Here is a 27,394-nt window from a genome sequence, read left to right as displayed (position 1 = left end):
CGTGGAGCATGTATTGATACAATGTGAGCATTATTGGAGGGAAAGAGAGAGGATGAGATCTAGTTTGATGAAGGGGATACAGGAAATTAATTTAAAGAGTATATTGAGTAGAACGTCATTAGATATAGTCACAAATATTTAATATTTTTTAAGAGCAATGGGGCTGGCAGGTAGGATTTAGTTTATCCCTATCTCTGGCCTACACTCCAGTACAGTAGGTGGCGGTAATGCACCTTAACGTTGGATGCCAACCGCCGATAAACCACACCGAAGAAGAAGCGTCTGTGTTCTACGTCAGGGCAGAGTGCGTTGTTGCAGAGTCACTGCGAAGTGGTTCGTGTGTAAACAAGATGTTGGAGAAAGAAAAGTCTGGAACTAGCCAAGTAAATACTGCTTTTGAAAATAATAATAGATTAGAATGAAACTTAATTGATTGTAGTGTGATGCTTGTGGAACGCTAAACCTAATCGAAAAATGCAATAGCTCGCGTCTGTCGCGTCTCATCAATCGATGAGACATTGCTAACAGAGTTAGCTACTTTAGCTAGCCACCTCACTGTTGCTTAATAGCTTGCTGCATTTGAGGCCCGTTTGTCGCAGCGCCTGGTAGACCCTGCATGTCCAGGCCATCCTCAATCTGGACTGTGGACAGGAGATCCTGAGTTGTGAGTACCCCAATTCTCACACGATGTCAAACTTCGATATTGCTTGGCGAGCTAGTATCCACGTTGATTATTATGGAACTGATGCGCAACTTCATCCACACACGGTAGGCTAGATTTTCACTTTAAAATGTACAAAACAAATACCATTGATTTAAAAGCTTAATAAACCGTACAACTCTATGCACTAGCAGTACGTTGAACAATTTACCACATTTAAGAAAAACGAAGTTACTGGAAGAACTGGATGCAAAGTTTGGTGGCTAGCTAACATTTTATGCTAAAATCTCACTTAGTTTTTTTTTTATCCGACGTTTACCAAAAACTCTTAAATATCTGCACCGAATTAAGATTTAAAGATGTCTACAGAAAGAATGGGGTGTCCGCTATGATATGACACCTTGAGTTTGAACAAATATACTGTTGTTGTTGAACTAGGCTACAGGGAGTGAAGTGTATTTACACCTGGTATCAGATTACGGTAACGGAATTACATAATCCACAACATTTTGTTAAATTAATTTCTTAACTGCCATTTTTTCCTTAACTATAGATTTAAATAAATGTAAACAAAGTTGCTATTCCTCAACAAAGTTATTGGAAGTGTTATTACCTATTCTCCTAAGAAGAAAACATTATTTTCAAGAATCCCATTTCTTAATTCCCCCGAATTAAGAAATGGGATTCTTGAAAATAATGTTTTAGGATTTCTTCTTGGAAATGTATTTTAATTTTAGGGCAGCTAAACCCTTGTCTTGACTTGAATGGATACTTTTGTAAACATCAACGTTTTCTTGCACCACAGTTGGCTACCTGATATTTCATTACAGCAAGAAAACAAATTAAACGTGCATTATCTAGCTAGCTAGTAATTAACAATATATTACAATATTCTAGAAGTGTTAAATAGCTAGCGTTATCTCATCAATTTGTAAAAAAAATTGAACTGTCGTTAACCGTCGCTAGCTATGTTGGCTATAATGTCGTTACGCGTTAGTTAGCTAACGTAGCTACCTAATTTACCGGTCGCGCAGTCCCTCTACCATCATTTCTCCTATCATGGACGACACCTTCTCCTCCAGCTGGTCCACATGAATGGTCTCTCCGCACCACTTCTTTTTTACGGCGTCACTGTCCCTTGCCATACCCCCGAATGTAAAGTCAGACTTGGCCAATCTCGCCCATCCTTTTTGGTCTCTGCAGTGACCCCCCCCCCCCCCCCCCCCCGCAGTTATCAAGTCTCCCCAACAGCAACCTTTTCCTGGCTGCTATTTCCTCCACTGTCACTTCAAGCTCTTGTTTGCTGAAGTTTTTATTGCTCTTTCCTTGGTTATTATTTTTGGTTTTGATATAGCTAGTCTGCTGGCTATAATGTGTGAGAAATAACCAAATCCTGTCACACAGGCTTATTTATTGGTTTCAAGCACGTCACTAATGTCAATGCCAGATAAGATATTTACGAGGTTCCTAAGAACTTTGAGGAATTACATTTACAAACTATCTAATGAACTTTTTATTTTTTCCCATAAACTTCTTACTTTTTTTGTAAGCAATGTTTTGTGAATCCGGCCCCTGATCTGTACTACACAGAAATGCATAATTACAGATATGAATGTCATTATCTTCATGATGACTTATCCTGAATAGGTTCACCATGGAAGAAATATGCAATATCATTATTTGCATATATGGGTATTATTCTACACACTGACTATTATTCTAATTCTAACCAAAACAAGACCAAATTTGGTTGGACCGGACCAAATCTGAACCAATAATAGACATTTCTGTTTCACAAGTTTGGACTGTACAGCCACAGAACAATGAGCCAGATATTTCACGGATGTATACCCGTAAAGCATCCGGTTGACGTTTTCAGATATGGTGATGAGAAGAAGCCCAGTGGCCGGCAGTGGGAGATGGAGTGATATGGCTTTTGGCTGACATTCTTCTTATCAATGGAACATTTGATCTCAATACAGTTTGCTGTTTCAAAACTAAGAGTGGACTAAGTTTTGTAGATTTTACCCTCTGCCAAAAAAAAATACTGTTTAGGGGTGCAAGGGGTGAATTTAGTTATTGGAAACTGGTGTAATTGCGGCCTGCAATTTGGGGTGTTCCTGCATGTGGGCATTCCTATGTCTGCAGGAACCCCTCTTTATACTTCTATTGGTAAATGTTTTAGCTAGGACAGGCGGGGGCGCTAATGCACAATAATGTTGGATGCCAGCTGCCAATAAACCCCCCCAGAAGAGGGGGCGGGGCGACACCGATAGCTAGCTAGCCGTACAACGGTAGACGGTGTCCTTCGTCCCTGCTTATCTGGCACTGTTTCCCCACAGTTATGTTAATGATGGCGAGGGCAGGCGGGAGAGAAGGACACTGTGTGCTAGCTTAATCAGCAGCGTAGCCTAGTGGTTAGCGTTGAACTAGTAACCGAAGGTTGCAAGTTCGAATCCCCGAGCAGACAAGGTACAAATCTGTCGTTCTGCCCCTGAACAAGGCAGTTAACCCACTGTTGCTAGACCGTCATTGAAAATAAGAATTGGTTCTTAACTGACTTGCCTAGTTAAATAAAAGTAAAATAAAAAAAATCATCTAGTCTGGTGAACAGCAGGCGGGAGGCGAGGGAGACAACACAGAACAATGAAACATTTGATCTCAAAACAGTTCTCTTCCCAAAACTAAAATCTGTTATGAACAAGAGTGGACAACAGTTTGTAGACTTTACCCTTTGACAACATTTTTTAAAATTGCGTTGTTAAGGAGTGCAAAGGCGAATTGACTTATTGCACACATGCACTCCAGAGTAGACCGTCCCTAACATAAATATGCAAATGCATGCTAAAACTCACCAATAGGATCTCGCTAGCTCGTGCTTGGCTCAGCCCCCCCCCCCCCTGCTTGTTCTGCACACTATGACTCATTTGTTCCCATTTTAAATGACGGGCTGTGGTCTCTCTGTTTAGTTATAAAAATCTTTGGTTCAGCACAGTAGAGTGCAGTACAATACAGTTATACTCTAGCGTGCTCCAGTGTACTGTATTGAACTCTACTGAACTATATTCTAGTTTTCTTGACTATACTGTACAGTGATCTACTTTGTTTCACTGTAATGTGCTGTCCAAGCTTGTGAAACACAGATGTCTATGATTGGTTCAGATTTGGTCTGGTCACCAATCATGGATGTTTATTAGGGATGCACCAATATGACATTTTTGGCTGATACTGATATCCAATATTTTCTTTGCAAAAAAAAAACAATGCCGATATTTAATTTTTATGCATTCTAGTACAGTTAAATAGTTGAAACACACACACTGACCTAAAAAGTAATTTTGTTGCCATTTACTTATTCGCCAATTCGCATTACCAGTAAAACATAATGAAAGCTTTTTTTTTCACTTGCTGTGCTGTTTCGTGGTTAATTTTTTCAGTCTCAACCAGGACTTTGTTACACATGTCATGCAGTGAACTTTCAGCTCTGTCTGTCCGTGGCCTCTTCCTCGGTGCGCTCTGTCCACATCGAGCATGGTGGCGACACAATAAAGAGACTGTATGTCACCGAATCGTAGAGTACTTTAGCAAGTTTTAACCCCACGGTATGTGTCAGCAGTTTTGTTGAGCAGGTGTTTCAATGCTATTACAGAGGGTACTGCGTCTCCTGCAGACATAGTTGGATTAGCTTATTTCTTGAGTCAGTTGTTAGTTTCAGCTCGAATGGAGCTAAGAGTGTCCCCAAATCCTCATTGACACACTGTGCTGTCAGTCAGCATGCTCATGGGGCTGACATCGCTGGTCCAAATGTCAGTCGTGAAGCTAATAGCAGTGATGCCCATAACAAGTAGCTCAGGGATGTGCGTTTCAACAATACTGTGTAACTCCGATAAGGCAACATCTGAAAAATAGCACCTATTTGGTGGTGTGTACCGGGCTCGAGGTGCTCAACCAGTCGGCGAATGCCAACATCATCCACGACAGAGAACGGTTGATTGTCAAGGGCAATGAATTACATTATCTTGGAGTTAATGGATTTCACCTTTGAGTTGTCTCTGAAAGTTTCTTACTCTTTCAAATGACGGCTCGACTTGAACTTGTTTAGTTGTTGGAAGTGCGCGCTTAGTATTTTTCTGCTTTTGTTCTGTGTAGCGCTGTATTTTCCGTTGCATCATTACGTCATCTACCTACATTATATAGGTATGCACGTCAGCTTTGACATCGGTTCGCATATCGGCTTTAAACCAGACATTGGGCCGATGTTGGCATTTTTAACTAATATTGGCCGATTCCGATATGCTTACCGATATATCGTGCATCCCTAACGTCTATGTTTGGGCCAAATCAAGGCTGTTTTGGACCGGCCCAAAAATAGACGTTTGTGGATGTTGAAGTCAAGGCCAGGGCGGACTGACCAAACTTCAACCACTTCAACGTCCATGTTCAGGGGGTGTGGATGCTGGTTACAGTAAGTGGAAAGAGAGGGGGTCATGGGTAGGTGTCAGTAAGAGCCGGTAGAGGTATCATTAACTTCTTGATGCTACCTATCCCGTTAGCGGGATAATTGTCATCAACAACCGCTGAATTGCAGAGCGTCACATTCAAATAATATTACTAAAAGTATTTATATTCATGAAATCACAAGTGCAATATAGCAAAACACAGTTTAGCATTTGTTAATCCACCTGTCGTGTCAGATTTAGAAAATATGCTTTACAGCGAAAGCAATCACAGTGTTTGTGTAAGTTTATCGATTACTAGACAAAACATTATGAACACCTAGCATCAAAGTAGCTTGGTCACAAATCAGAAAAGCAATCAAATGAATCGCTTACCTTTGATCTTCGGATGTTTTCACTCACAAGACTCCCAGTTACACAATAAATGTTCCTTTTGTTCCATAAAGATTATTTTATATCCAAAATACCTCCGTTTGTTTGGCGCGTTATGTTCAGAAATCCACAGGCTCGAGCCGTCACGACAACGCAGACGAAAATTCCAAATAGTATCCGTAATGTCCACAAACCTGTCAAAGGTTTTTTATAATCAATCCTCAGGTTGTTTTTAAAATATGTAATCGATAATATATCAAGCAGCACTGTCTTTTTCAGTAGGAGAGGGAGAGACGATGGCTGTCCAAGCTCTGTTGCGCAAGCAAAACTCATGCGAACACCTGGCGCGATGTTATCTTTCTCGCAAATTTTTCAAAATAAAAGCCTGAAACTGTCTAGACTGACACCTTGAGGAAGCGATAGGAAAAGGAATCTTGTTGATATTCCTTTAAATGGAGCGAAGGCAGGCTATGGAACATGGAGCTTTCAAAATAGAAGCCACTTCCTGGTTTGATTTTCCTCAGGTTTCGCCTGCAATATTCAGTTCTGTTAGACTCACACACAATATTTTGACAGTTTTGGAAACTTTGTTGTTTTCTATCCTAATCTTGTCAATTATATACATATTCTAGCATATGGGCCTGAGAAATAGGCCGTTTACATTGGGAAAGTTATTTTTCCAAACATAAAAATAGTGCCCACTAGCTGAAAGAGCATTTTCAGACTGTTCACACTCGCTTTGACCACCATATGACTAAAAGAGAAAGAAAACCGTTATGAGCTGAACATGTTTTAAAAAAAATAAATAAAAATGTAACCTTTATTTAACTAGGCAAGTCAGTTAAGAACAAATTCTTATTTACAAAGACGGCTTAACCCGGAAGACGTCTGGGCCAATTGTGCGCCACCTTATGGGACTCCCAATTACGGCCGGTTGTGATATAGCCTGGAATCAAACCAGGGTCTGTAGTGACTCCTCTAGCACTGAGATGCAGTGTCTAACAGTATGCCAGTGGAAGGAAGAACAGTAAAAGGTGACCCAACTGTGGTTTGTGACTACTATGATTTTCCATTGTAGCCAAATCAATTGCAGTATTAGCGTATTTTAAAAAGGGGGGAAAAAATGTATAGGTCATTTTATTACCGATTTGGTAACAAAATTATGACTTTTAATCACTTAACAAAAAATTATATTAGTACAAACTAATTGGTAGGTTTACCTTGTTACTTCTGTTAACTTTCATTGTCCTTCCTCATGAGGTAAAACATTTTGGTAACAGAATTACAAGACAATGTTTTTTAAACAAGGCAAATCATTTCTACAAAACAATTTTTTTGTTGATATTAGTTGGCAGGGGTCTTTAAATGTATTTCTAATACCTTTTAAGACTTTTTCTGGTAGAGGTTTTGTAAGACCCCTTTTCGATCAGTTTGACCAGAAATCAAAGCCAATACTTACACCTAATTTTTAAGGGTGCTTGTTATCTGGAATCCTTGGGACATCCCAATTCTGACGTTACCCAATTGAAGTTTGCATTTATAATGGTAAGGGTTAAGTTTAGGCTTAATAACTTCTTTACAGCTGAAATCCCGTTAACGGGATCGATTTGACCGCCAGTGAAAGTGGAGGGCGCCAAATTCAAACAGAAATCTCATAATTAAAATTCCTCAAACATGCAAGTATTATACACCATTTTAAAGATACATTTGTTGTTAATCCCACCACTGTCCGATTTCAAAAAGGCTTTACAACGAAAGCATACCATGCGATAGTTAGGTCAGCGCCTAGTCACAGAAATCAGCCATTTTTCCAGCGAAAGAGAGGAGTCACGAAAAGCAGAAAGAGATAAAATGAATCACTAACCTTTGATGCTCTTTATCAGATGACACTCATAGGACTTCTTCATGTTACACAATACATGTGTGTTTTGTTCGATAAAGTTCATATTTATATCCAAAAATCTCAGTTTACATTGGCGCGTTATGTTCAGTAATGTTTTGCTTCCAAAACATCCGGTGATTTTGCAGAGAGCCACATCAATTTACAGAAATACTCATCATAAATGCTGATGAAAATACAAGTGTTATGCATGGAATTAAAGATATACTTCTCCTTAATGCAACTGCTGCGTCAGATAAAAAAAAAATGCTTTACAGCGATAGCACACCATGGAATAATCTGAGTACAGCGCTCAGAGACCAAAACAAGCCATACAGATACCCGCCGTGTTGTGGCGTCAACAGAAGTCAGAAATGGCATTATAAATATTCACCTACCTTTGATGATATTCATCGGAATGCACTCCCAGGAATCCCAGTTCCACCATAAATGTTTGTTTTGTTCGATAAAGTCCATAATTTATGTCCAAATACCTCCTTTCTGTTTGCGCGTTTAGTTCACAAATCCAAATTCACAAGGCGCGATCACTAGGTCTGACAAAGTCAAAAAAGTTACATACAGTTCATAGAAACATGTCAAACGATGTATATAATCAATCTTTGGGATGTTTTTATCATAAATCTTCAATAATGTTTCAACCGGACAATTTCTTTGTCTTTAGAAGTGAAAGGGAACACAGGTTCTAAAGACTTGACATCTAGTGGAAGCCTTGGGAATTGCAATCGGACCAAATTTTTACACTGTATATTGGATAGGCAAAGACTTGAATACCTACAAACCTCAGATTTCCCACTTCCTGGTTGGATATTTTTCTCAGGTTTTTGCCTGCCATATGAGTTCTGTTATACTCACAGACATCATTCAAACTGTTTTAGAAACTTCAGAGTGTTTTCTATCCAAATATACTAATATATGTATATTCTAGCTTCTGGGCCTGAGTAGCAGGCAGTTTACTCTGGGCACCTTATTCATCCAAGCTACTCAACTGCCCACCAGCCATAAGAAGTTAAGGGTTAGGTTAGGGACTTCCCAAGGAGCCCAGATAGCACTAACCAATTTTTAAGATGGAAAATAGTTGAAAAATGTATCTATGCCTTCATTTCCCCAAAATATACTCTTCGCTTTCATTTGACACCCAATTTGATATGAACCTATGAACTTCACATGTTGGTGCTCATGGGTTCATTTGAAATAGAAATGAACCTAGCTATCCGCTAGCTGTGGTGATTGTGATAGCTAGCTAATGAAATCAGTTTTTCTAAACTGGTCTGTGTTTAAGGTCTGCACTCTGCTGTTTTGAAAGGGGTTGCCTCACAGTAGCAGAGCCTATTTGTAAAGCCTATTCACCATATTATGGCCAGAGATGGTTCATATTATTCATACAAAATCTGATTAGGCTATTGCTAATTAGGCTATTCATAAATCTGATTAGGCTATTGCTACTAGCTACAGGAATGCAAACTCGTCACTTTTCGATGATATTTGCTGTTTTGATTTCAAAATAGGTCATCCACGTGAAAAGTAAACAGACGCAGAGTGCATCACCCATGGAACTATAAAAGAACGGGGCGATCAGATCTTCTCCCTGTGTGATCACATTACCTTCTCTGTCAGCTGTGTCATCACACACTCCACGCAACATTGTCCCTGACTGGGATATTTGGAATGCAACTCGAGGTAAGCAACCTATGGTCAAAATAATGCTGTGGTTATAGTTGATAAGAAGTAAATTATAGTTGCATGTATGTTTCAATAGAGCAAATTATTACACTCAAAGTAAACTTTAGCTAGCTGGCGTTAGCTAGCCACGTCAGCAACTAAGATGGCCAGCTAACATTACTATAACATTACCACTTGTCAATGAATAGTTGAGTGAGCACTGAATGCATTCCTACGTGTCCTACAAATAGAATATCAGAGTTCAGATCGTAATATCAGAATGAGTCCTCCATCCAATATCACATGTGACAGCTGAGTAGCCAGCCGCATCTCCAGCCATTAGCCTACTCAGCTGCTTCTGTCTGTTGTTTCTGTGCATCTCCATCTGTTTTAAAATGTTTTAAATCTATATCTGCACTGTCCAATTCACAGTAGTTATTACTAAGAATTAACTACTCATGGGCAGAGTTTTTGGTTTGATATCAAACAACCTTGTTTAGTCATGTTACCTGGCTAGCTAGCTAACAACTTGTTAACTTGGCTATGCACACATTTGAATGGCACAGGGAAACGGGATAGATAGCCTACTTAAAGAGATACTTCAAAGGTAGGATATATATGCCAATGTAATTTTAAGCTAAATCTGAATCAAAAGTCAATCTATTTTTTTGGTGTTAATTAAATTATGTTTGGTGCCTAAGAGTGGTGTGGGTGGGGGAGTATGTATGCTGTGTGTAAAGGTGTCTGAAGAGTAGGCTAAAGATGGTTTCATGTAGGGCTAGTGTGTTTTTCCCTTATTGCCAAAATGAAAATGCAGATTATGTGTTTATATTCCTTACTATGTCTGTCCTGCCTAATCACAAGTAGACCTTTTGGATATGAGCAAATCAGCTATTTTCTGCAGTAGCCTTTTCTATTATACAGTAGAAAGTGTGGAGTTAAATTCAATCTGTTGTATTGAGAAGAGGTGTGAATATCAGGGACGGGTTTTTCTCCGCAGCACCTACATGCAGAACGTATACAGGGTTCGATACTGCGACAAAACAGTCACATTTGAAGCTATTTGACTTGGCAGTATGACACACATTTTGAATTGGCCAGTGAAAATAAATTACATGGTCACATTAGTTTTTGGCTCACAATTTGCAATATTTTTGCCATTATGATGTGCAATTGACCATAATAAACCAACTTTATGAAGAGGCAACAACGGTCTGTGTGTCAGGACTCAACATACAGGAGAGGTTTTGGAAACCCTTCGATCATCCCCATCAGTGACACGCTTGGGCCAGTGAACAAAATGTTGTAATAATGGTATTTTTAATCTAGGCTATATCATTTATAAAAAACAGATGGATTCCTTAAGCTGTTCCTTATGTCGATTTATTTATCACACACGCGCAACTCTCAAACAACTGGTTGTTGCATTTTGTGATTTTTCTTTAGTGGTCTCTGGGGGGGGATAAATCTAGCTAGCTAAATCAGCCATTGGCTAGGCCATCAAAAGCTAGATAGAAGGCATCTGCTGTTCAACTGTATTAGGGCAGAACTTTGGAGTGACAGTGGAATCAACCAATTACATTTTAACCTGTAATGGGTGGGACCGTTTTTACCAAAATGGTTCAATTTAAGGGTGTAACTATTCTGTTGCGGTAAAACCATGTCCATTTATTACTACCAAGACAATGTTGAATGTTTGCCTCAACTTGGTTTTTACATACAATGCGTTCCATTAGAAAGGGAACCCAGTTTTTGGTCACTTTCTCGTTTTAGGACATGATACAATAACTCATCAATAACTCTTTAAACATCTCAAATGGCGTGACTGACTAGCTACCACACGTATATTCTTCATTAGTGTGTTTGTGTCGGGAGCATGCTTTCTATTTTGTCAGGCAATGCACACGTTATTGTGACATTGTATAATGTAATTATTTTATAATGTAATTTTGCCGTGCGGTAGCAGAGAGAACAGTCTATGACTAGGGTGGCTGGAGTCTTTGACCATTTTTAGGGCCTTCCTCTGACACTGCCTGGTATAGAGGTCCTGGATGGCAGGAAACTTGGCCCCAGTGGGCCGTACGCATTACCCTCTCCCCGTAGTGCCCCCGTAGTGCCATACCAGGCAGTGATGCAACCCTCCGGATGCTCTCAATGGTGCAGCTGTAGAATCTTTTGAGGATCTGAGGACCCATGCCAAATATTTTCAGTCTCCTGAGGGGGAATAGGCTTTGTCTTGCCTTCTTCATGACTGTCTTAGTGTGTTTGGACCATGATAGTTTGTTGGTAATGTGGACGCCAAGGAACTTGAAGCTCTCAACCTGCTCCTCTACAGCCCCGTCAATGAGAATGGGGGCATGTTCGGTCCTCCTTTTCCTGTAGTCTACAATCATCTCCTATGTCTTGATCATGTTGTGGGAGAGGTTGTTGTCGGTGAACAGGCCGTACGCTGTTGTCATTGGCTAACTTGATGATTGTTTTGGTGTCGTGCCTGGCCATGCGGTCATGAGTGAACAGGGAGTACAGGAGGGGACTGAGCACGCACCCGAGGGCCCCCATGTTGAGGATCAGCGTGGTGGATGTGTTGTTACCTACCCTTACCACATGGGGTTGGCCCGTCATGAAGTCCAGGATCCAGTTGCAGAGGGAGGTGTTTAGTCCTAGGGTCCTTAGTTTAGTGATGAGCTTTGAGGGCACTATGGTGTTGAACGCTGAGCTGTAATCAATGAATACCATTCTCACATAGGTGTTCCTTTTGTTCAGGTGGGAAAGGGCAGTGTGGAGTGCAATAGAGGTTGCATTATCTGTTGGGGCAGTATGCGTATTGGAGTGGGTCTAGGGTTTCTGGGATAATGGTGTTGTGAGCCATGACCAGTCTTTCAAAGAACTTTATGGCTACAGACATGAGGGCTGTGGGTCGGTAGTCATTTAGGCAGGTAAACTTAGTATTCTTGGGCACAGGGACTATGGTGGTCTGCTTGAAACATGTTGGTGTTACACAGTCAGGGACAGGTTGAAAATGTCAGTGAGACACTTGCCAGTTGGTCAGCGCAGTACATGTCCTGGTAATCCATCTGGCCCCGCAGCCTTGTGAATGTTGACCTATTTAAAGGTCTTACACACATCGGCTGCGGAGAGTGTGATGACACAGATATCCGAAACAGCTGGTGCTCTCATGCATGTTTCTGTGTTACTTGCCTCGACGCGAGCATAGAAGTAATTTAGTTTGTCTGGAAGGCTTGTGTCACGGGGCAGCTCGCGGCTGTGCTTCCCTTTTTTGTAGTCTAATAGTTTTGCAAGCCGTGCCACATCCGATGAGTGTCGGACCCGGTGTAGTACGATTCAATCTTAATCTTGTATTGACTCTTTGCCTGTTTGATGTTTCGTATGAGTGTCTAGCGGCATTTCTTATAAGCTTCCGGGTTAGATTCCCGCTCCTTGAAAGTGGCAGCTTTTTTAGCTCAGTGCGGATGTTGCCTGTAATCCATGGCTTCTGGTTGGGGTATGTACGTATGGTCACTGTGGGGATGATGTAATCGAGGCACTTATTGATGAAGCCAGTGACTGATGTGGTGTACTCCTCAATGCCATCAGAAGAATCCCAGAACATATTCCAGTCTGCTAGCAAAACAGTCCTGTAGCTTAGCATCTGCTTTATCTGACCACTTTATTATTGACCGAGTCACTGGTGCTTCCTGCTTAAATTTTTGCTTGTAATTATGGTCAGATTTGTCAAATTTAGGGAGAGCTTTGTATGTGATTCTGTGTGTGGAGTAAAGGGGGTCTAGAGTTTTTCTTTTCTTTCTTTCCTCTAGTTGTACATTTAACATGCGGTTAGAAATTATGTTAAACAGATTTGTTTCCCTGCATTAAAGTCACCGGCCACTAGGAGCGCCGCCCCTGGATGAGCGTTTTCCTGTTTGCTTATGGCCGTATATAGCTCATTGAGTGCGTTCTTAGTGCCAGCATCGGTCTGTGATGGTAAATAGACAGCTACGAAGAATATAGATGAAATGCTCTACCTCGGGTGAGCAAAACCTCGAGACTTCCTTAGATTTCGTGCACCAGCTGTTGTTTACCCCATGTCTTACCAGAGGCCGCTGTTCTACCCTGCCGAAAAAGCTTAAAACCTGTATGTTATGCATGTCGTTATTCAGCTACGACTCGGTGAAACATAAGATATTAGTTTTTAATGTCCCTTTGGTAAGATATACGTGCTTGTAGCTCATCTATTTTATTATCCAATGATTGTACATTGGCTAATAAGACTGATGGTAAAGGCAGATTACCCACTTGTCGTCGGATCCTTACAAGCCACCCAGACCTTCGTCCCCAATATCTCTGTCTATTTGTCCAGCGAATGAGGTGGATGAGGGCCTTGTCGGGCGTCTGAAATAAATCCTTCCCGTCTGACTCGTTAAAGAAAAACTATTCCTCCAGTACGGGATGAGTAATCGCTGTCATGATATCTAGAAGATCTTTTCAGTCATAAGACACAGTGGCAGAAACATTATGTACAAAATAAGTTACAAATAACGCAAAAAAAACACACAATAGTATAATTGGTTAGGGGATCGTAAAATGGCAGCCATCTCCAAACGGCATTACAAATGTGTTTGATTTAAATGGATAGTGCGAGATTCAGTCAGGTGAAGGTAGTTTAGCGAGTGAATGGATGCTAAGACAAAAATGGTATCCATGAGTTCATCTGACTCTGGGTAAGTAGAAAAAATGCTTAATTTCCAACATCTCGCACTATCCCTTTAAGTCTGTACCTGTTTAGCGACATTCCACTTCGGAAGGAATATCCGTAGTCGGTAGATAGTTTTCATTAAATCTGCATCCCTTACATCATCACCGAGCAGTTCACAAGAAAGTATTTAAGCCAGTTGTTAGATGCTATAGTGTGAGAACATGACAACTTTAGCCAGCATGTCTATAACCAACCTTACACTAGCAAGTCAGTCACTCACATCTTGAGTCACCAGTAATACCTCGCTAATGAAGTGTTCTTGTTTTATAGCTGGGTGGCTGGTCACTACAACCTCCTCCCACTATGGAGGCAGGAGGAAAAGACTGTGAGGACGAGACCCTACAAACTGCCTTTAAAAAGCTCCGGGTAGATGCTGAAAGGTTCGTAGTACTGTTAATGGCTATTACATTTAATTCTTTCACGTTTTAGGTCCTTCCTTACTGGTTGATCTAGGGTCAGTTTCCAGGATTAATGTAATATTTCTTGAAAATTTGAAGTCTCAGTTAAGTTCTTCTGCTGTTCAGTATATTGTGGTCTGAGTTTTTGTTGGTTTCTTTAGCTTGCCTGCTACGCTGCACGTCTGTGAGACCATTACTCCAAGAGTGGTTAGCCGAGCCTTTCTAGAGGGTGCCAAGCCCAAACTTAGCTGCCCCAAGGAGAACTGGCATGGGTAAGGAAAGGCCCTCTTACTATCATTGTCCACTGTTTTATAAGTATCTTCTTGCTATGCTTCTCTATTGTCTGTTCCTTTTTTATTATTTAAGTATAATAACTTGTTAGAACCCCTAGGGCCAGATTCAGTTTTATAAATTCTATATTTGTAAAATGTACACATTTTGTAATACAATGTAACACATTGTGTTTAAAATGAGTACAAAAAAGGCTGTATAAAACAAATTACACAAATACTGAGCTATATTGCATGCAAAAAAAATGAAATTATATTATTTTATACTAATATAAATGCTCAGAGAAAAATATTTGGAGAAAAAGAGCTCTATTTTCATGTCATCCAAAAAATGTAAACGCTTGGAGTTTTCTAAACGGCATTGGCACTTGGATTGGAACCATTGCTATGGTCAGATGACATGAAAATAGAACTCTTTGGCCACGCACATGGTGGGTTTAGCGTTGAAATAATAAGGATTCGTAAGCATAAAATAACCCCATACCTACTGTATAGTATGGTGGTGGATCTTTGATATTATTGGGCAATTTTGCTTCCACTGGTCCTGGAGCCCTTAAGGTCAATGGCATTATAAACTTTACCCAGTATGAGGACATTTTATCCAAAAACCTGGTTGCAAGTGAATCTTCCAGCAAGACAATAACCCCAAGCACACATCAAAATCCACAAGGAAATGGTTAATTGACTATCAACATTTTGCAATGGCCATCTCAGTCTCTGGACTTGAACCCTATTGAAAACCTGTGGTTTGAATTGAAAAGGACAGGCCATAAGATCTGGAAAGATTCTGTATGATGGAATGGTCTAAGATCCCTCCTAATGTGTTCTCCAATAAAACATTTTAGAAAAAGGCTCAGTGCTGTTATCCTTGCAAGGTGATGTATTGAAAGGTATTGAAAACGGGTGCAAATAATTTTGACCCCTATCTTTTTGAGAGGAGAAAACATATTGATTGTTAAAATTGCCATCTGCGCAATTCATTGGTATAAAATAATCATATAATTTAAATTGTTTGGCATATAAAAGCTCAGAATTGGTATTATTATTCTTTATCAAGGTGTGCTAATAACTTTGGTCCTGACTGTAACCGCCGCAGATTCATGTCTCAATTATCTCAAGGCTCAAAAATACATCTTTAACCTGTCGCGTCCCCTTTATCTACAGTGATTGAAGTTGATTTAACAAGTGACCTCAATAGGGGATCATGGCTTTCACCTGGTCAGTCTGTCATGGAAAGAGCAGGTGTTCCTTATGTTTTGTACACTGTATGTCAGGTTTTCTGTTAGGAAAATTTGGCACCGGACAACTTGACCAGTAAGATTTTAATTTACTGGACATTTGCAAAAAATTCCAGACATCCATATGCATTGGGTGCGTAACGCATTAGGGCATCCACCCACGGTGCTCAAAATCACATTTAGATGTAATTCATCTTAACAGAATAGAATTTTGCCTGTAAAGTTGTAATAAAGTAGAATGATGTTCTTATACCAACATGACAGGTTTTATAGAAAAGCAAAACATTGCCCGTTATCTGTTCATCCCTGCTATAAATCACTTTATAGCAGCAGGTTAGGAGAATTAGGTTAAGGTTAGCTAAAATGCAATTTAGTTTATTTTTTACTTTTGACGTTAATTTGACAAAAGCTGGGATCCCATTTAGCCATGACCGGGCTGGCTGTCCCACCACCCTCCATTCCATCTGCGATTCAGCAACACAAGCAGTTGAACGAGGACACTCTAGGCAGCCACAAAATTAATACGTTATTAAACTGATGTTGTGCAATCAAATTCAATATGTACATAAATTAAATTCGTTAAGGCTGCTTCATTGAGAAAAAGCTTATTTTACAATCCTCTTGTGAAACAAGGCCCATGCCATGCATTTATGAAGTCACTAGTTTGCAAAGCTCAAATTCTGTCACTCTTTTTACAGTTCTACTGGATGATGTTAATAAATTGTATATTTACTGTAATTTGAACTATCGTGGGGTTGTGTAGTCTACCACGGTATGAATCACAATACCCATAAAACCTATCGGTCAAACACGGAAATGGTTCCAAATGTTTTTCCACCATTTCAATTTATCCATTGTGGATTTTAGAAACACTTCGAATAAGGGATGTGTTTCGTGGAGACTTACCCTGGTATGGCGTTTTGATTACCATGTAAGTCTCCTGGACAAGGTTACTTTTTTTTATCAATATATTCGCCTGTATTCAATGTGGCTGTCATAGAGAACTACACATTCCTGTCTCAAGCTTCAAGTCACTCACCAGGGCCATGATGATCTAGACGAGACTGCCGAATCGAGGCAAAGGTAAGCATCTCTGGATTAACCATCTAATATTAGCTACATTTATTAGTTAATACATTGGCTAAAATTGTTTCAGTTCGCAGAATTGCCAAATGTCTTGGGCAAGTTTTACATAGAAAATGTCTATCTAGCTATCTCATGGTTAGCTAGTTAGCAACATTACCCTGGCTAGATGGCTACATTAGCCATCTATTTGTCTAGCCATTAAATGCATGAGAAATTCAGAAAAACAAGTTTAGCTTTCTTTTGGCTTCTATAAATCAACAATAGCTCACTAGTCAGCAGTTTAGCTCGCTAATTAACTAACAAGCTAGCTTAGATGGTGAAGCTCTAGCGCTAGGAGTTCTTGATCATGTTTGTTTGCGTCTGTGGGTAGCCTACTTCAAAGTACTACTTTAATTGTAGCTACCCTAGCTAGCTGTATTATTTTAGTCTGGCATTCTGAGAGGCTTCATAGATGGACTGATTTAGCATTCTCTCGAGTCAGTGTGCTTACTGTACTGCGGGAAAACATTGTGTGCTGTTACCCTCTGGACAGCAGATCATTAGTATAGGTAGTAGGCAAGGTTATGTAACCTTATTTGGTGCTATCTGCTATGGTGGGTTTCAAGTTGATTGATATTCACACATTTGTTTTTTGAGGTAGAATTACTGTAATGTTAATGATTCCAAATTGCTAACCTTATTTGCACCTTGTCTATTCCAGAACCAATTGGTGTGCCTGAGTCTTCTCAACTAGGTAAGCTGTTTCAACCTCGAACACCATTCTCCTGTTTTTTTCTGTTTCAGTCATTGCACGAAGTCCTGAGGAACAGCAGCGTGTGAAGGGTTTTGTCCCAGCCCTGCTCTAACAACTGACTTAAATAAGCAACATACCGAATCATGGCGATAGGCTATGATTTGTAGTCAGGTATTGGCTGGGCTGGAACAAAAGCCTATACACGCTCTTGCCATTCAGATCTGGAGCTGTCCATTCTGTACTATGGGTACACTTGGGTGGGGTTATTGCTATAACACATGCTCCACTCTCAAATTGAAGTTGAACTTGTTGGAAATGCTGTGATCGCTCATCGTCTTTAATGTTGTGATCCACAGACACAAGATGACTATGATTTGAATGCTGAAACTGAGACGTAATGATGTCGAGGGACATATGCAGAGACCACGAGTATGATTGGACATGGTCCGGATATTTGTGACCACTACCTACTAGGGGTGCAGAAGCACACCAGCATCCCATTTTATTTTTATTCCATGGCCAACAAGCTCTCTAGCTACCCTTTATTCCACACTCTTTCAACTTCAGACACTTTGGAACTCTCTACCCTACCTTCACACATTTCCCCTATGCTGCTTCCTTCACTTGTTCTTCTCCTGATTTGATAACATCTAGACTCAGTAACACATTTAAAAGTGTTGTGGTGTACTGTTTTTGCTACTGACAAGCAACATTGACAAGAAGGGTGTTGATATTGCTGCTAACTTGTTTTGAGTCTTAAGTGCGTTTCTCATTTTACATTTTTATATTTTTACATTTGAGTAATTTAGCAGACGATCTTACCCAGAGCGACTTACAGTAGTGAGTGCATACATTTTCATACTTTTATTTTTGTTGTTGCTGGAGTTGGCTAGTAATTTATATAAAACCTACCTTACGCATCCAGTTTTTCCATTTGTAACCCACCCACCAAAATCACAATATGCTGTTTTACATGTATTATTTGTGCTGGCCTAATTCCTAAAAATGGGAAACATAGAAGAATCTGTTCGCTCTCAGATAGTAATAAAAGTTCATATGGTGCTCTTTGATGTCCCAGGTGTGTGGCATTGATGAGTAAATAATTGAATGTTTACTTAACATAACATATACGAATATGTATGCATTAACTATTTTTTAAATTTAAAACAATGTGATTGTTGGAGTTTGGGTGTCTGTGATTCATGGGTGACACTAAACTATTTTTGTCAAATATATGTTTATTCATTCATGATTATGGATATATTCTGCAATGACTTAATTGGGCTTTGAATCTGCAAACAGAACATGTCAAGTTAGATCTGAACTGCTTTAATACAGCAGTGCATTCTGACAGCATTAATTGGAGTAGATTTGACCTTGTTCATATAGTTGGCAGAAATGATAATGGATTAAATAAAGACCACTGTCTGAAGGAGAAGAGTATCTGGTAAAATAATTTAAAAATATATATGTATTTTGTACATAAATAAGCCGCAACATGTCTATAAGCCACAGGTGCCTACCGGTACATTGAAACAAATGAACTTCACACAGCCTTTAAACGAAACACGGCGTGTAACAAAAATAGGCTTTTAAACTAAACACGGCTTGTAACAAAAATAAATAGGCTTTAACGAAACACGGCTTGTAACAAAAATGAATAAGCTTTTAAACGAAACACGGCTTGTAATAAAAATAGCAGTGAACAGTAGCCTACCAATAAAGTCATTGGTCACTATCTTCCTCCTCCTGTGCACTGAAACCACTGAAGTCATCGCCTTCGGTGTCTGAGTTGAATAGCCTCAGAATTGCTTCAGCCGATGTTGGATCGTTTCCATTGTCGCTCTCGTCACTTTCATCCGGAGGCAAATTCCCCGCTGAGCTCATGCTGCCCCTTCAACACGCAGCAGTCCAGCCTTTCGAAACCCGTTGATGATAGTGGATTTTTTGACAATGCTCCACGCTGTCAGGACCCACTGGCAGACTTGACCATAAGTTGCTCTTCGCATGCGGCCCGTTTTAGTGAAGGATTTCTCCCCACTTGTCATCCCACTGAACACGGAGCGCCACCTTAAATGCACGATTTACACTGATGTCAAGTGGCTGCAAATACTTTGTTGTGCCCCCAGGAATCACAGCTGGAATTGAGTTTGTCCTCTTGATGGCTTCTTTCACAGAATCTGTTATGTGGGCCCTCATGCTATCCAACACGAGCAATGCCTTGTTCTTGTGAAAGAATCCTCCCGGTCGCTTGCCGTAACACTCTGTATGCCATTCATGCATTAAGGCCTTCCGTCATCCATCCTTTCTTGTTGACTTTCACAACAATGAATTTCTCCGTGTCTTTGCCATGATGAGGGTGACAAAATGACTACCGTAATCAGAATGATGGGAAGTTTGAGCGCGCTCGATTTACGTCACATTGTGACGGTGCTCAGTTTTTTGGCGGCATGAATCATGTGAAAGCGGGAAAAATCCATAATTTAGCCGTGTCATTGTATAAGCCGCGAGGTTCAAAGCGTGGGAAAAAAGTAGCGGCTTTTAGTCCGGAAATTACAGTAAATAAAACAACAAATATTAGTTAAATAAAATATATTGAACATTTTAATTTACAGTTCCATATCTTTCATTTTGAATCAAGGTGGCACGTCATCTATGCTTGGACACGCATACCCGTGATATATTTCCCCCTCTTCTCGTGGGGGGGGGGCAAATAAAAAGTAGGTCTTATACTTTAACATATTCAAGAGTACAATATGAAGTTTCACGACTCTACGTGCATATTTAGTGATGTAAAGATGGCCTCATTTCTACATTTGACCAAATGTACAGTTTAAGCTCTTAAATATTTGGGGCGGCAGGTAGCCTAGTGGTTAGAGCGTTCGGCCAGTAACCGAAAAGTTGATGGATTGAATGGATTAACTGACAAGGTAAAAATCTGTTCTGCCCCTGAACAACACAGTTTAACCCACTGATCCCCGGTAAGCTGTCATTGTAAATAAGAATTTGTTCTTAACTGACTTGCCTGGTTAAATAAAATAAAAATTCAACTAATGGTTACATGCCAGTTCCTCACTCGTCGCCTCAAATCTATCATTTTATGTATGGATGCTAGCATTTGTTGATTTAGTTGCCATACCTACGAGGATCAAATGAAGAAATGTGTTTTCCTGCTGGTAGACGGAGATCCTTAGTGGAATGAGAAAATGCGTTTATCAGCTGGCGGATTTGTAATCCTATGCAGACATTTGCCCTTGTAACCAGGAACACGTTTCGTTAATAAAACAAAGAAAACTAGAGACCGCTGCAAGCATCCAAGGTTAGATAACTGTTTGTGTCCAGCGGCCGACCACGCGTCATATGTTTATACAGAAAGAAAATACCACAACAGAAAATTGGCACAGTTTTATAGGATACCTACACGAAACACTGTTTTTAAAATCCATGGTGGAAAAACAATTGGAACCATTTTGGGGTTTGACCGCTAGGTTTTTATGGGTGTTATGACTCCTCCACTGTGGGGCTCAATTGATAACTCTGTTTCCTACTATAGGCAGTTGACTGCCTTGTGATTGCAACATTGTCACTGACGTGAATAGTTGGCAACGATGTTTCGTTTCCAGGTTCTGCTGAACTGAAAGTCACCAATTGCACATGATACATATCATTAGTCTCTCTACTCTAGTGTAGCAATCAATTCCAAATCTTTATACTATACATGAGACGGGCGGCATATCTTGGTCTTGCCTAGAGCGGCAGCAGAAGTTCTAGGACCAGGCCTGACGAACACAATAAATGGCCTCTAATTTACTTGCGTTTGCGGTGGATCTGGGCCTGCTCAAAGTGAGCCGCTGCTGTTGGGAAGTCAAAACTGTTCAACTCTTCAGAGCAGCTTGCGTTGCGCATCAGCCTTGTTCCTTTTTCCTCAAGATGGTGCGATTTGAGGCCATCTTTACTCTGTTTTGGAGGAAAAATCCCCTCTCGGTGGGCACACTGGAAGTTAACACAATCTTTGCCAATTTTGCCCAGTTGGGGTACACTTTGCTGAAGTCCCTTAAGAGGACCTTGCGTGAAAACTGAAACACGCACTCGACACTAATTTCCAAGCGGCTTGAGGATTTATTAGCCTATGAAGTATATTTGCCTTTGAAGTTGGAGCACATCGACTGGTATTTCCATCAATTAATAAAAAGCATTATTTTGCTATGGATTTTTTTTCTTTCTGCCGTGGACAATTTGACCAGCAATTATTTTTTTATCGGCCAAAAGTAGTATTTTACCATCTAACGGAAACCCTGGTGTGTGTGTGTGTGTGTTGAAAGTTTTTTAGAACACCTCATTCAAGGGTTTCTTCTTTTTTTTAAACAATTTTCTACATTGTAGAATAGTGAAAACAAACTATTAAATAACACATGGAATCATTTAGTAACCAAAAAAGTGTTAAACAGATTAGATTTGAGATTCTTCAAAGTAGCCACCATTTGCCTTGATGACAGCTTTGTACACTCTTGGCATTCTCTCAAACAGCTTCATGAGGAATGTTTTTCCAACTGTCTTGAAGGAGGTCCCACATATGCTGAGCACTTGTTGGCTGCTTTTCCTTCACTCTGTGGTCCAACTCATCCCAAACCATCTCAATTGGGTTGATCGTGGGTGATTGTGGAGGCCAGGTTATCTGATGCAGCACACCATCCCTCTCCTTGGTCAATTAGCCTTTACACAACCTGGAGGTGTGTTTTGGGTCATTTTCCTGTTGAAAAACAAATGATCGTCCCACTAAGTGCAAACGAGATGGAATGGCGTATCGCTGCAGAATGAGGTGGTAGCCATGCTGGTTAATAAGTGTACCTTGAATTGTAAATAAATCACTGACAGTGTCACCAGCAAAGCACCATTGCACCTCTTCCTCCATGCTTCACGGTGTGAACCACACATGCGGAGATGATCCATTCACCTACTCTGCGTCTCACAAAGACACGGTGGTTGGAACCAAAAATCTCAAATTTGGACTCATCAGAACAAAGGACAGATTTCCACCGGTATAATGTCCATTGCTCGTGATTGTTGGCCCAAGTAAGTCTCCTTATTAATTGGTGTCCTTTAGTAGTGGTTTCTTTGCAGCAATTTGACCATGAAGGCCTGATTCACGCAGTCCCCTCTGAACAGTTGATGTTGAAATGTGCCTGTTACTTGAACTCTGATTAATTTATTTGGGCTGCAATCTGAGGTGCAGTTAACTCAAATGATCTAATCCTCTGCAGCAGAGGTAACGGAGTCTTCCTGAAATGTCTTTCTGAAATGCAGTCTTTCTGAAATGCATTTCAGGTGACTACCTGAGAGAATGCCAAGGGTGTGCAAAGCTGTCAAGGCAAAGGATGGCTACGTTGAAGAATCTCAAATATATTTTGATTTGTTTAACACTTTTTTGGTTACTACATGATTCCATATGTGTTATTTCATAGTTTTGATGTCTTCACTATTATTCTACAATGTAGAAAATAGTAAAAAATAAATAAAGGGAAACCCTGGTATGAGGTGTGTCCAAACTTTTTACTAGTTCCGTATACAGTTGAAGTCGGAAGTTTACATACACCTTAGCCAAATACATTTCAACTTAGTTATTCACAATTCCTGACCTTTAATCCAAGTAAAAATTCCCTGTTTTAGGTCATTTAGGATCACCGCCTTATTTTAAGAATGTGAAATGTCAGAATAATAGGAGATTTTTATTTCTTTCATCACATTCCCAGTGGGTCCGAAGTTTACATACGCTCAATTAGTATTTGGTAGCATTGCCTTTAAATTGTTTAACTTGGGTCAAATGTTTCAGGTAGCCTTCCATAAGCTTCCTACAATAAGTTGGGTGAATTTTGGTCTATTCCTCCTGACAGAGCTGGTGTAACTGAGTCAGGTTTGTCGGCCTCCTTGCTCGCACACGCTTTTTCAGTTCTGCCCACAAATGTTCTATAGGATTGAGGTCGGGGCTTTGTGATGGCGACTCCAATACCTTGACTTTGTTGTCATTAGGCCATTTTGTCACAACTTTGGAAGTATGCTTGGGGGTCATTGTCCATTTGGAAGACCCATTTGCCACCAAGCTTTAACTTCCTGACTGATGTCTTGAGATGTAGCTTCAATATATCCACATAAATTTCCTCTCTCATGATGCCATCTATTTTGTGAAGCTCACCAGTCCCTCCTGAAGCAACATGATGCTGCCACCCCGTGCTTCACGGTTGGGATGGTGTTCTTCGGCTTGCAAACCTCCCCCCTTTCCCTCCAAACATAACAATGGTCATTATGGCCAAACAGTTCTATTTTTGTTTCATCAGACCAGCGGACATTTCTCCAAAAAAGTACGATCTTTGTCCCCATGTGCAGTTGCCAACCGTAGTCTGGCTTTTTTATGGCGGTTTTGGAGCAGTGGCTTCTACCTTGCTGAGCGGCCTTTCGGGTTATGTCGATATAGGACTCGTTTTACTGTGGATATACAGTGGGGAGAAAATCGGCAGTGTTTCCTACTTACAAAGCATGTAGAGGTCTGTAATTTTATATCATAGGTACACTTCAACTGTGAAAGACTGAATCTAAAAACAAAAATCCAGAAAATCACATGTATGATTTTTAAGTAATTAATTTGCATTTTATTGCATGTATTTTCATGCATTTGTTTTTTGTTGCCATGTAGAATGTCCTTTCAAAAAGTCACCAGAAGTGACCTGTCTTTCTATAAAAAAAAAAAGTATATTGGCTGGGCATGCCCCTGGGCCCCCAAGCTTCCTTTGTCACCACTGCTGAAAAGAATCCTTGGGAAAACACTAAAACTCTCTTTTTTTCAGCTGAAAAAACAACCGATTTAACACACAGCAGCGGCTAACATCTCAACATACTGTATTCTGGAATACCAAAAGGAATGTAACGCTGCTAAGTGAAATCTGTCAACTTGTCAATTTATAACTTAATTGTTTATCGAGGTCATTTATGGCTAACCACAAAGATCCAAATATATTCTGATTCCACTCCTTCACTCTGATTCAAATCATTTTTGCTGATTTTGAATATTCGCAAAATAACATTTTGCCATGAGCAACGGGCGCAAATCTTTGACAAATATTCGTAAGAAATGACTAATCTGATTCTAATCACAAAATTGTGATACATGGACAGCCCTAATGTCATTACACAAGTAAACAATGGCTCATACCAAACAATAGATTCAGCTAATAAGACATGACCATCAGTGACAGTGTGAACCAAAGATATTGCAGAGTGAGAGCAATGCAAAAGGCAGCACTTTAAATCACCCACACAGAGCATCTGCGCATGTGCAGGAAAGTATGGTCCACTCTTCTGCAGCTTGATAGCTGCATGACAAGAACTTCAAAGGAGATTTGCATCTTGCTACGTGCTCTTTGTTGCTGCGGAAGTCAACCAAGTATAGTTAATGTTTACTTTGTACCATTTTAAAGACTCATCAACATTCAAAATCATGTTTTTCATTCAATCTTATGATATTTGGATGACACCAAATCAAACTATGATGACCAAAGTGTGAAAAATTGCTGTTGCTTCTACATTGATAAAGTTTGATCATAAAGTTACAATTCCACCCCCAATGTAAAACACTTGGGTTCACGAGGTGGGATTATTAATACACCAATGGTAACATTATCTTTAAGTACTGCCTTGTAACCAACATCTGCAAAGTGTGTTTGCAAAGGGGTGGGGATTATATAGCAAGATAGCTATACTACTGGTCCCAAAATTTGACTGTAGGGTGTCGGGAAATATATTTAAAAATGTACACTATTCAGCTAGATACTAATGTTTCCCTTTTCATTTGTGTATGGTGTTAACTAGTTACTGGCTAGCTCGGTATTCAGCCAGCATGGAACAAAAGGGCGAAAGGGTAGTTCCGATGCAGTTGTCATTGCTGCTATGAACCGCATCACAAGAGACATGCCAAACAAGTGTTGTATAAAAAAATTGACATCATTGATGCAATTTCAGTGTTTGAGTTGCTTTGTGTATCACAACATTTGCTTGATGATTTTACTGCAAGTTTCTCGACATGGGCATTTTAAAGAACTGTCACTCAAGGCGAGACCATGACTAAGCTCCCCGCCCACTCAGCCTATCTTTTCAAACTTCTTGGTAGTTAGCCACGAGACAGAGTGCTTTTTCTAATTTACAGCATTTCTATTCCCCCAAAATATTATGCGTTTTATTTTAGTCACTCAAAAGGCATGGTAATCAGAATGACTGTTTGGGTCCATTTTTATTTTACCATCATAGTTATGTTTGGTTTTAACATTTTTGTTTTTCTATGTAGTAGTTGTATGAGGAAGACGTCAAGAGGAGCCGTGAGAAGCCAAAGACGCCGGAGATCCAAGTCTCCCATTCTCCATCCTCCAAAGTTCACCTACTGTGGTTCCAAGATGTCGCCCTTACCTGGCCATCTGAAACACAAGAGCCTGCCAGAGGCTGAAGGTTGCAGCTCCTCCCTGGAGATCCCCGCCAAGAAGGAACTGCTCTCCTCGGGCCACTCCTCCCCTGTGTTTGGTGGTGCTGGCTATGAGCCCCACATCCCCGCTGCCTCTGGGGAAGGCCCCACAGCCAAGCTGGAGCGCAGCCCCAGACAGCCCCTGTCTGACGACAAGGATGTCCCAGAGGCAGCTCACTGCGTAGGGGCTGAAGCCAAAACCGGAGCTGTGCCCTCTGACTTCAGGTCCCTGTCAAAGCTCCACGAGGGTGGGGGCTCGTGCCCCTGCGCTCAGAGCGAGTGCCAGTGCACGGGCTGGCAGGGCATAGAGGTCTACTCCTTCACGGGCCTCCGTAACATCCTCTCAGAGTGCGAGAGGAATCTGGCGAGCCCAGAGGATACGTCCCAGACCTCCCTGCAACAGAGAACTCAGACCGATGGGTCCACCACATCAACCTCCCCGCGTTCCTGTTCCGAACAGGCTCGGGCCTATGTTGATGACATCACAATAGAGGATCTTTCTGGTTACATGGAGTACTATCTTTATATTCCCAAGAAAATGTCACATATGGCAGAGATGATGTATACTTAAATAAGTAATTGAAAAAATATATACATTTTGGGGGGTGGCTTAAGGAATGGTTAGGCATGAAGTAATTTAAATATAAGGTTTAAATGTTTATTACCGCAGTTTCTCCATTCTCTTTGCAACTCCAGTACCAGAGCTGAAAGACACATTGTATTTTTCTTATTACTTTTGAATTATTTGTTTTCTTTTAATTTTTCATGATTGTCCTTATTTCTGGTTGACAAATGAAGTTGCCAAAGCTCTATCGCAAAAAGTGCAGGTGGGATTTGTTGGTATATGCAAAGCAAACTTGTAATGCCAAGTGTGATTGTTTTCCACGGCCAAAGAGGTTTCCATTTCACTCAATAAAACATTTTTGTTGAAAACAGATGTTTGCCTTTGTCACACTTTATTTCTATCACTATTTTACCCTTTGTGTTTATTGTTTGATTCATATGCTGTAGTTCGAAGCATATTGTTTGTGCTGCAATAATGGAGAAGCTAGAGCAAAGAATTGTGCCCTTTTGTGATAAAGCACCACATTTCACCCAACCAGATCCATGGGCTCAAATTGGACAGGTTCCACATGTATTTGTTTCTAAGAACTCAGGGGAATAACCAGTAATTTGATCAGATGTTTGATTTCAAAAGGGTGAGCGAGAAAATGTGTTAATTTGACCACATTCACTCAAATTATGTCTGAATAATTATGTCTTACAAAATTGGACACAAAATGTACCACTGGAGCCTGAGCTTCACTGCAACACAGGGGAGGAGTAGCACAAGGAGAGCAGTTC

General features: G+C 40.4%; 1 protein-coding gene across 3 annotated transcripts; it reads left to right on the top strand.

The window, feature by feature from the left end:
- Positions 1 to 279: 279 nt before the first annotated feature.
- On the top strand, positions 280 to 26,985 carry oser1 (oxidative stress responsive serine-rich 1). 3 transcript variants are annotated; one of them, XM_029669583.2, is made up of 5 exons: positions 280 to 383; positions 8,896 to 9,067; positions 14,073 to 14,182; positions 14,362 to 14,472; positions 25,880 to 26,985. In XM_029669583.2, the coding sequence occupies exons 2-5, from the start codon at positions 9,056 to 9,058 to the stop codon at positions 26,619 to 26,621; spliced, it is 975 nt and encodes a 324-aa protein (XP_029525443.1). In that variant the 5' UTR covers positions 280 to 383; positions 8,896 to 9,055; the 3' UTR covers positions 26,622 to 26,985. The 3 variants fall into 3 exon arrangements, with proteins under 3 accessions (XP_029525443.1, XP_029525431.1, XP_029525452.1); XM_029669571.2 differs by having other exon boundaries at positions 307 to 664; XM_029669592.2 differs by lacking the exon at positions 280 to 383 and adding an exon at positions 684 to 768.
- The last annotated feature ends 409 nt before the right edge of the window (positions 26,986 to 27,394 follow it).

Source organism: Oncorhynchus nerka, linkage group LG2 (genome assembly GCF_034236695.1).
Source record: "Oncorhynchus nerka isolate Pitt River linkage group LG2, Oner_Uvic_2.0, whole genome shotgun sequence".
NCBI classification, from domain to species: Eukaryota; Metazoa; Chordata; class Actinopteri; order Salmoniformes; family Salmonidae; genus Oncorhynchus; species Oncorhynchus nerka.
Note: the sequence above shows the minus strand (reverse complement) of the source record. Positions and strands in the feature narration are given on the sequence as shown.

Bases quoted from the DNA above. Each gene is read 5' to 3' on its own strand.
- oser1 (XM_029669583.2), top strand. The intron at 14,183-14,361 runs GTTCGTAGTACT...TGGTTTCTTTAG, and splicing joins CTCCGGGTAGATGCTGAAAG to CTTGCCTGCTACGCTGCACG. The intron at 14,473-25,879 runs GTAAGGAAAGGC...TTTTCTATGTAG, and splicing joins CCCAAGGAGAACTGGCATGG to TAGTTGTATGAGGAAGACGT.